The 8,938-nt window shown below is 40.6% G+C and overlaps 2 protein-coding genes across 2 annotated transcripts; one reads left to right on the top strand and one right to left on the bottom strand.

Moving 5' to 3' along the window:
• Nucleotides 1-589: 589 nt before the first annotated feature.
• On the top strand, nucleotides 590-3,399 carry LOC112280858 (NAD(P)H-quinone oxidoreductase subunit U, chloroplastic). The gene is made up of 5 exons (XM_024516745.3): nucleotides 590-1,150; nucleotides 1,731-1,792; nucleotides 2,017-2,106; nucleotides 2,546-2,689; nucleotides 2,950-3,399. The coding sequence occupies exons 1-5, from the start codon at nucleotides 874-876 to the stop codon at nucleotides 3,064-3,066; spliced, it is 690 nt and encodes a 229-aa protein (XP_024372513.1). The 5' UTR covers nucleotides 590-873; the 3' UTR covers nucleotides 3,067-3,399.
• A 1,951-nt stretch (nucleotides 3,400-5,350) lies between these two features.
• LOC112281134 (uncharacterized) lies at nucleotides 5,351-7,995 on the bottom strand. The gene is made up of 3 exons (XM_024517337.3): nucleotides 7,383-7,995; nucleotides 6,946-7,026; nucleotides 5,351-6,528 (listed from the first exon to the last, which is right to left on the bottom strand). The coding sequence occupies exons 1-2, from the start codon at nucleotides 7,795-7,797 to the stop codon at nucleotides 6,998-7,000; spliced, it is 444 nt and encodes a 147-aa protein (XP_024373105.1). The 5' UTR covers nucleotides 7,798-7,995; the 3' UTR covers nucleotides 5,351-6,528; nucleotides 6,946-6,997.
• Between the last annotated feature and the right edge of the window lie 943 nt (nucleotides 7,996-8,938).

Here is an 8,938-nt window from a genome sequence, read left to right as displayed (position 1 = left end):
TTCCTTACCTCGACTGCTGAATGCACGGGAATGAGCAATGGACCATTTAATCTTCTGCGCTGATACGACACTGGTGAGAAAGACGGTCCAGACGTGTTACGAAACACTGCAATGTGTTAAGTCTCCCTCATGTTCAATGAGAATGTGGAAGTCAAATTGTCTGGATAAAATATAGACCTCCACACAATGGTGGGTAAATCGACCTGGTTGGAATTCACAAAGTTGCGTGGACGAGTGGCCCAGATTGCCTCGGTGCACAGGCACCTCTAACTGCTGATCGCACGCCCATCTCTGCATCCGAGCTTCATGCCTCGCTCTCTGCCACCCGAATCCACTCTGGTCTAATCACACTTGTCCAGAAGTTCTTGTGATTGCCTTTCATCCATTACTTCACCGTTTTACTTACGAAAGACAAGATCGTCGAATATCCACAAATTCAGAAATCTAGGTTTTTCCCCGAAATGTACTCATGGCGTACGTTACCTGTAACAGTCGTAGAATTCAGGGCAAAAAATGTTCCTCCTGATAGCACAACCACTGGTGGGAGATTTATGGCATTTGGGATTGTTCGGGAGTGTAGTTGACAAGTCTGAGAGCTGGGTTGTTGTCCATTAGTTTAACTACGTATTTTCTTGTCGTTACTGGTTAATACTTCTGTTCTTGCATCGTCTGGACTTGATTAAAACAAAAACTGTCGAAGCTGAATCAATTTTTAATCGATATGTAGGTTTGAGATGGTTTTTTCCTGTGCGTGTGAATCTCTGGCAGAAGTTGCGGCTGCAGCTGAGATTGAAGGTGGAGAGAGTCTTATTCCCCCATCTGTAGTTGCTCGTGCAAGATTTGTAGTATTGTGTGGTTAGACAGTTGAGCACCATGATGCAGTGCCTTCCAGCCCAGTGTCAGCTATTGTCTCCAGTGTCTACAAATGTTACTTCGAGAACCCAAAGACCCTCGTGTAGTATTACGAGGATATCTCAAAGTCGAAGAGCTTCAGGTCTGGTGGTGAGAGCAGAATCCACATCTGCTCCCACCTCTACAGTCGAAACTGAAAGTCCTACACCAACCGAAGCAGTGGCATTGACACCCACCGCACCCGCCTCAAAGTCCCTCATCAATGAAGAAAACATTCTCAGCGCCATAACTGGCCAAAGTAAGTCTTTCTAACATTGGCTTTTCCTCTTTGTCTCGCTCTCTCTCTCTCTCCCCTTGACCTATATATTGGGCGATTCTCAGTTAAAAGTGTCAAGCTTGTGATTCATTATTTCATATATTTGCATGCGATTTCCAGCCGTTTCTCGACATGATCAATTTACTTTACGAGCGTACGGCTTGAACACAGCGTTGAAACTTTGATGCTTCCACTTATGTTAAAAGCCCAAATCTTGGACAGAATGCAAAAGCTTTGCCGCATTCATCCAGCTCTTGCAACTCCCATCGATTCATGCTCCACCAAGAACCAAATCGGCTCCTGTTAGAATTGTCCATGTCCGCATGTTGGGGTTGGAATATTTCCGTAAAAGGTTTTGTAGGTTAGATATGATTGTGACCATGCCCAAACCAGGTTGTATCGTTCTGCTTTCTCGTAAACTAGTCAAACCGTTCTAAATTTGGTATCTGAACTGTTGATGGCAAAGATGGAAGTTACTCGTCCTAATAGCTGGTCTATCGACTCATATTATAACAGAGGTATAGCTTCACGACGCTTATCTTTATTCCATGTTGTTCATCAGACATTATCGTGGAAGACCACTATGGAAGGTTGGGTGTTAATCCAGAAGCTTCCTCATCAGAGGTGATTCTCTCTTCATGTAACTAACCCAATTACATGGGTATCGTCGACTATTGCATTAGAACGCATCAGAGGTGCTTTCGCACGTGATTGAATTTCTTGTTTAACGGTGATATCATTCATGTTCGAGAATTGGAGTATTATGTCGAGTACAGAATGTTCTCTGCAGAGATCCCGTGTGCGAACATAGATGAACTGTTCTTGTTATTGATGTTAATATCTTGCAGATTGTCAAAACATACCAAGAGCGATGTGCGGAAGTGCGGCAAAAAAATTTGTCGGAATCAGAGACTGAGGAGATTCTCAACAAATTGAAGGTACGTTGTGTTTATAATCCTGACTCTAGACTGTATCTGTATATCATGACATTACGGCATGTAGGCTATATAGTCGATCTTGTTTGAAGTTGAGTCCAAGTTAATGTGACTACCTGGCTAGTTGCAGGCGGACATGTGATATATTCCTTAGAGTAATCCAAGTAGCCACCTGTCAATCGTCAATGTGATCCAGTGCTGATGTGCCGGTCCTATCTCAATATTGAAACTCATTCTTTGATTAACACCTTAGATGCTATCAGTGCTTGAATATGAACTATAATTTCTCTTGTTTCTCTCTCGATGAGTTGGTGAGAGTCGTGAATCTGGGTCCTCAAGCTCAACCAGGGAGGTCAGGGTTAAGCTTCATATGCTCTAAGTTACTGAGTGAGACAGTGACCCTGAGATACTGCCATTAAGTTTGGACCGTGGGTTTCTATAGGATTCTGTTGATCTCCTGACGTCTGAAGAAGAGCGGCGGTTGTACGATTGGTGCCTGTTGCGTAAGGCAACACACACAGTTGACTACGCTTGGCCGTACGAGGCTGATATAACCCAGCGTCTCCAAGATCCCACGTCTCTAGTTGTAAGACATACTCTTACCTCACACAGAACTTGTAATATGAGATTTCTTTTTTCATTTTCATGTCTTTGTTTCTTACTCCTGCTATTACATCAACAATCAGCCCTCTTGAGGTTCCAAATGTGGACCCTTTCGTTCTATTGTTGCGATTTTATTGTGCACCTATCTTCCCTTTCGTCATAAGAGATCAGCTAGCAGAGCAGAGAGTTAGTAATACATTGAGTTCACTTTCTCATCCCCCTGATGTAAAATATCATGCACAGGTACCACCTGAGGACGACGGAGTTAACGACAAAGTAGGACTCTTCTTTGCTGGATGGTTTGTGTTATCTTGCATCCTTAGTATTGTTATAGGGCACGGGTGGGAAAAAAGCATGTAATCCTGGGTGTTATGTGTAGCTCTCGTCTAGTTTCATTCACATCTGCCATGTAACAGATGGTTCTGGGATGAAGTAGTTCTATCCCTCTAGGTGTTTCCTCGTAGGTACTGGGAAGCATGGTTGTGCCTCTAGCTGGAGTACATTTCCTTGTACTGTAGTCTTGCAAATGGCTTAGTGTTTCTGTGAACATCACCGAACCAGTGTTGATGTTACATCTTGTGAGAGGACATCAACTATGATACTATTCCACTCTACCGCGAAGCTAGCTCGTTTTGAAGTAGCTAAACAATGTGTACACATTTGATGTTTTCTGAATCGATTTATTTGACTAGAGGTTGGCCTACTTGCAAACGAAGACAGTGACAGATATTGCCCTTTGTGACATTGACGTGCGATTGAGTTGAACCATTCGCAATTTTTTTTGTTGACTTGGAGTTAGGATAAACGTAGTATGTTACAGCCTAACTAAGAGTTTCTAATGCCTGATGGATTATGAGCTCTCGTACTATCTTGCCTCTACATTGCCAGGAGACGGTTTATGTTTTATGGTGTAAGTTTTCTTACTTATGTTGGAATTGCAATTGTTTTATAACTTAACATATGTTAAATTTATATTTGCAGCCACTCTTGGTTAGTGGCTCTATTACATGGTTGTTATAACAGTCATTTAAGCGAAAGAATATAAAAGAGGGGAAAGAAAGGTGAAGGCAATGTTTTTTCTAATGATATGGACTTCAATATCATTTGCAAGTAAATTGTCATGAGGTAAAATTATTGAAAGTTATCAATCATCAAACCAAGGACTTTTTGCATACAAGACAGAGATGCATATTTTATATGTTTTGCAACTTTTTAACAATTTTCATGGTTTTATTTAACATGATAAGATTTGATTTTATATAATATATATTTTAAAGATTAGAATCATAAATTTTTTTTTAGTGATTTAGATAAAATCAAAGAGAATTTTTATTAATAATATATTGGAAAGCTATTTGTAAATTGAAATAATCTATTGATAGTGATTTTGATAAGATATAAAAATCAATTTCTGCACATTTATTTATATTGATAATTTTTGCACATTTACAAAGAGTTTAGTTCTTCTAAAAATAGTTTTAAAAATTGTGGATAATTTTATATATGTGTTAAAAATCCCATCTACATTTTAAAGCATCTCTATCTACAATGCACTATAGATAAGATAATTCTTTTGATAATAGGACCTATCTTAATTTCAACTTATTCTAAATCATCACTGCCACTAGATTGCATAGGTTAATGGTCCAAAATTGCAGTTGGCCACCTTGTAGCACATAATGTCTGACATAAGGGTGCATACAATCAAACCACCTATTCTTACATAATAATGAAATTTTTATAAATTAAAATTTGTATATGTGTGAAATTTTGATGAATTGACATTAATGTGAAAAACAAAAATAAAAGAACTATCTAAAACCATGGGTGTAATAATACTATATATATACACACACATATATAAATATATAATTTTTTTTTTATGAATGCAAAATTTTATCTTTTTATTTGTACTTCTATATTACATATGAATCAAATTTATCAAATTTTAGAATCAATTCTAGATGTTATTGAATTTTTGAATAGAGTAGTAAGTTTAAAGACCAAAAAAAGTAATGTTTGTTTAAAAGTTTTATACTTTGAATGAAAATAAACTTTAGACACGTCTTTAAGCAATATGGAGATTTACATTTCATAAAAGACTTTTTTCAAAAATTTGCTGAATCATCAATGCAAAGAGAACAGTTAGTTCCATAGAATTTAAATTACGGAAATTTGCAAAGAAATCATGGTCTCCATCTTTCTTTCGAAAAAAATTGGTGATGACTCACGATTGAAGTAATTTGTTTAATAGTATTTTCCTCCAAAGTACACTTTTTTTTAATTATGTAATTTGCAATGATTATTATGTTTTACATAAATAGAATTGTACATACGTTTAGATGTATTAAAAGAATGAGAGCTAGATTTCAGTAACATATATATATATATATATATATATATAAACAGTTGACAACCACCAACTATGTAAGAGCAATTTTAAAGAAGAATACAAATCAATGTAGAAAACTTGCAAGGTTGCAATGGATGGCAATGAGTTCTCCCTCCTCTAATTTCGGTAACTCGTGATTTGATAAGAGAGTTATAACATTGTACCAAACTAAAATGGAAAAAAAAAAAAAAAAAAAAAAAAAACTGAAAAAAAACTGAAAAAAAAGTGCAATACACACAAAGATGCAACTCCTCCACAGCAAAATAAATTTGATTAAACACTCCGTTGGCCACGCTGTAGGATCCAAAATTGTTCATTTAGCAAGCCTCCAGGTGCAACAATCCAACTAGATCAGGGGAACTATTCTTATATATGATAAAAAAGCCTCTTTTCTGCCCACTATAAATACACACTCCAGTTAAAGGACAGCAAAGTATCCAGATCCACGGATGGACTTTGGGACAGACCACAAACTGGCACTGATCATCAGCATGCTAGTTCTACAACTCCACATCGATAAGTTCGAAGAGTGTTGCAGCAGAATCATCGACCTCAAATTTCTTCTTCACTTCCTCATGCTGCTGAAATCCATTGACTATGTGTGGAGCTCACTCACCATGTTGAATGCATTGCAGGCATGATGTGGATAACTTTCGACAAGAATCAGCATTATATTCCTGCCCATCGTGCCGAAATAGAGCTGCTGAGTCGAGGAAGACGGCGAGAGGCGTGATCGTTCCTTTTTCTGGGTTGCTCGTGAGTTATCCACTCGCTCTCGACGCGGAGCTCACAATCACATCCACAGATTGGACTGAGTATTTGCAGCCAATCATCCTCTGTATGTCATACGTTGTTGTCCCAGATTGAGACAATGGAGCAGGTAGCTCAAGGGTGAGTGAAGACTAGGAAAGTTGCCGTGGAGCGTGGCTTGGCTGACACGCTTGGCGAAAGCGCTGAAGGCGTGGTCGTCGTAAGCCACATAGCTCACACGGTCGATATATTTGTGCACTTTTTATTTGGACTTTCCTTGACCAGGTACACAAACAATCGCAAATTGTAATAGCTCAAGAGTGATAGACAAAACAACAAGGGCTCACGCAATGGTGCGTTGCCCTTGTGCGATGGCAGACGGGTCTTGTCTCAAGGGTACGTGGTTGAGCTCGCATGAGTTGCTTACGGAAGCACTCATCACACCCTAGCCAGTTCTCCCCTAGACCTCTGCATCTTTCTTTAGCTCAGAAGGGTTACCGCCTGCATTTGGATTAAGCATTCCACTTCATCCGGCCCATTAGAAGGGTTTGCTTCTGATTCACCGGCATTGCCCACAACAGTTCATTTCAAGTCTCGTTGTCGACTTGCTCGTGCAAGCCTCACTGTCCCAACACCCTGTTGTTGTTGTGGCAGATTAAGCGTTGAACCAATCAAACAACCTGCACATAGCTCTTTCAGTATTATACTCAATGACACTGCATTCACGTATCATTGCACACTCAATTTCGGCTCACAGCCTGCTTCTCACCTGAATCGGAAAAATCCTGATATGGAATGGACGAATGACCGACACCAGTCTTGAAAAGTTAGCCATCATAAACGTACTGTTAAGCGAGTGGGATCAAGCAAGACATGAGCATCTCTGTGACTAAAACATGCTTTCGAGACTGTTACACCTGACGTAACTCCTACAACAGACATTAGTCAACACAATCATGCTCATTAAGGAATGAAAGCAGTGCACAAGTTCATTAATAAATGGTCGATATAATCAAGCGAAGCTGCCACGGCATCTCTAGCCTCCCAAGCTGGCTAACACGAACGATTAGGAAAGGAAAGGAGAATGATCCGTGTACCTGTGAACACCAGGCTCCAATTGCAACTCAGACGCAGAAAGGAATAGTAGTATTAACTCCACCTCAGCTTGAACCTGCAGTCTGGTAGAGCCAATTACAAAGCAGACACACACAAAATAAAAATAAAAATAAATCGTCAACTCAACACCTAATTACGACGAAATATATTCAGAGCTGCAAACACATGCAGGGCTCCAGCGACTGATATTGCACCATCATTCTAAGACACTAAAGCAGTCCTCCAGCAAAATCACACCGGAACATAGGGAGAAAACTAAACCAGACAGACATTCACCGAAAAAGTAATATACACAACTATACGAGTGAGTGAGTGTATATATATATATATATATATATATATACATACATACATTTATCATAACCAACAACCAAACCATTCAACCGAGAGGCACCAAGTTTCTGACACACCCACGTACCAAAACAAGAGCGAGCGGAAATCAGACCATCCGCGAGATCACGTGAAGAAGCATCAAGATGGTGATATTTTTTTAAAAGAAAAAAGACAGGCAGCGAATTCCCGCAAATGGGAAGCTCCCGGCAACCCGAGAGCCGAAGAAGCCCACGAGAAGTGGGAGAGAGAGAGAGAGAGTGTGCCCACTGGGAGAGATGAATTGGGTGCTTCCCATCCCGAGTGTTTATAGAAAACCTGGCGGCCGTCATCTGAGTGTGCGGGGGGGGAAGATGCGGCGCTGCTTCTTTTTGCGAGCACCTTTCCGTGCGTCCCCCTCCACGCCCACGACCACCTTCTCCCCGTTTCGAAGGCGACGACGACGTCAGAGGGGCGGCGAGGTGGAGGAGGAGGAGGATGAGTTCCCCTTTCCTCGTCCTCATTCGTTGCAATCCCACTCTCTCTCTCCCTTCCCATTTGTGCCTCCCTTTTCCCCCCACCTTCCTCGCATCCCCACATTCCTCATTCCTGCCCTCGTTCTCGGCGAACCCACTGATGCCGTTGCCATTGCTGATGTTCGGGAAAACTCGCCATTCCTCTTCTTCTTCTTCTTCATCGTCGGCTTCGTCTCCTTCCCCAGTTTTGTTTCAGCACCGCCGGTGCCCCATCGATGAACATTCCTAGATGGATCATAGTTTATTCAACCATCTTTTAGATACCCCCACCCCCCGACTTGTATGAATAAATGAATGAATGTTTGACACCAGCAAGTTGGGTTGCATGCACTGTATTTGTACCCGAACGGGAGGCATCTGTAATTCCACTACTTTGCAGCTTCTATAATTTGCATTTCCTGCTTTTCTGACAAGAATAAACATAAAATTGGATAAGCGATACTACTGGGGCTGAGTTTATTTAGGTTTAGATTGTAAAACTGCAGGATTGTTTGCTTTGCGAATTGTTTAGAAAGAAAAACCAATGAAAAGGTCAACTTCTATTAGAATCAACCTCCAGAGCTAGTACTGCATCTACTACTACTACATCCCTGGTTACTGATAGTCAGTGGCCTACAATCTAGACACAAATTCACTACTAGAATGAGAATTACCACCCCACCTTGAAAAGCGTGCAGAATAGTATAGTATTGTGTGAGTTGGATGAAAAGAGTGTCAGAAGTAGTGGCTTTGTGGGGGGGGGATGAAGCTGTGCCACTCTGGCTATGATCCCTCCCTATTAGTGGATCAAATCCCCCTTTGTGCCTTGGAATCCCTACCCAAGTAATGCATTCATTCATGCATTCATTCATGCATTCATTTATTCTTAAATTCATTCCACTGTATGCTCCTCCGTCTCTGGTTCCCCATTTGGGTAGACAATTCTAATGTTCCCTTGTTCCCCAGCCTGGGTTCCTATGTATACTATAAATAATACTCTTAATGATGAGCCGTGTTCCTCCTGGTGCTTTCTCTACACTTGGAGGCTCAGCCTTCAATAAAAGAGAAGGGAAATGGAGAATGAAAAGAAGAAAGGAGAAGAAGAAGAAGTTCAGAAATAAATGTATTGTTTGGGATGAATGAAGGGATC

Source organism: Physcomitrium patens, chromosome 4, assembly GCF_059467195.1.
Source record: "Physcomitrium patens ecotype Gransden chromosome 4, ASM5946719v1, whole genome shotgun sequence".
Classification (NCBI taxonomy): Eukaryota; Viridiplantae; Streptophyta; class Bryopsida; order Funariales; family Funariaceae; genus Physcomitrium; species Physcomitrium patens.
The sequence above is the reverse complement of the archived record's forward strand: the minus strand, read 5'-3'. Positions and strand labels throughout refer to the sequence as shown.

Coding starts and splice junctions, on each gene's coding strand:
- LOC112280858 (XM_024516745.3), top strand. CDS start 874: ATGATGCAGTGCCTTCCAGCCCAGTGTCAGCTATTGTCTCCAGTGTCT. Junction 1,793..2,016: donor CAGAAGCTTCCTCATCAGAG/GTGATTCTCTCT, acceptor AATATCTTGCAG/ATTGTCAAAACATACCAAGA. Junction 2,107..2,545: donor AGATTCTCAACAAATTGAAG/GTACGTTGTGTT, acceptor GGGTTTCTATAG/GATTCTGTTGATCTCCTGAC.
- LOC112281134 (XM_024517337.3), bottom strand. CDS start 7,797: ATGAGGACGAGGAAAGGGGAACTCATCCTCCTCCTCCTCCACCTCGCC. Junction 7,027..7,382: donor TTCCGCTCGCTCTTGTTTTG/GTACGTGGGTGT, acceptor TGGCTCTACCAG/ACTGCAGGTTCAAGCTGAGG.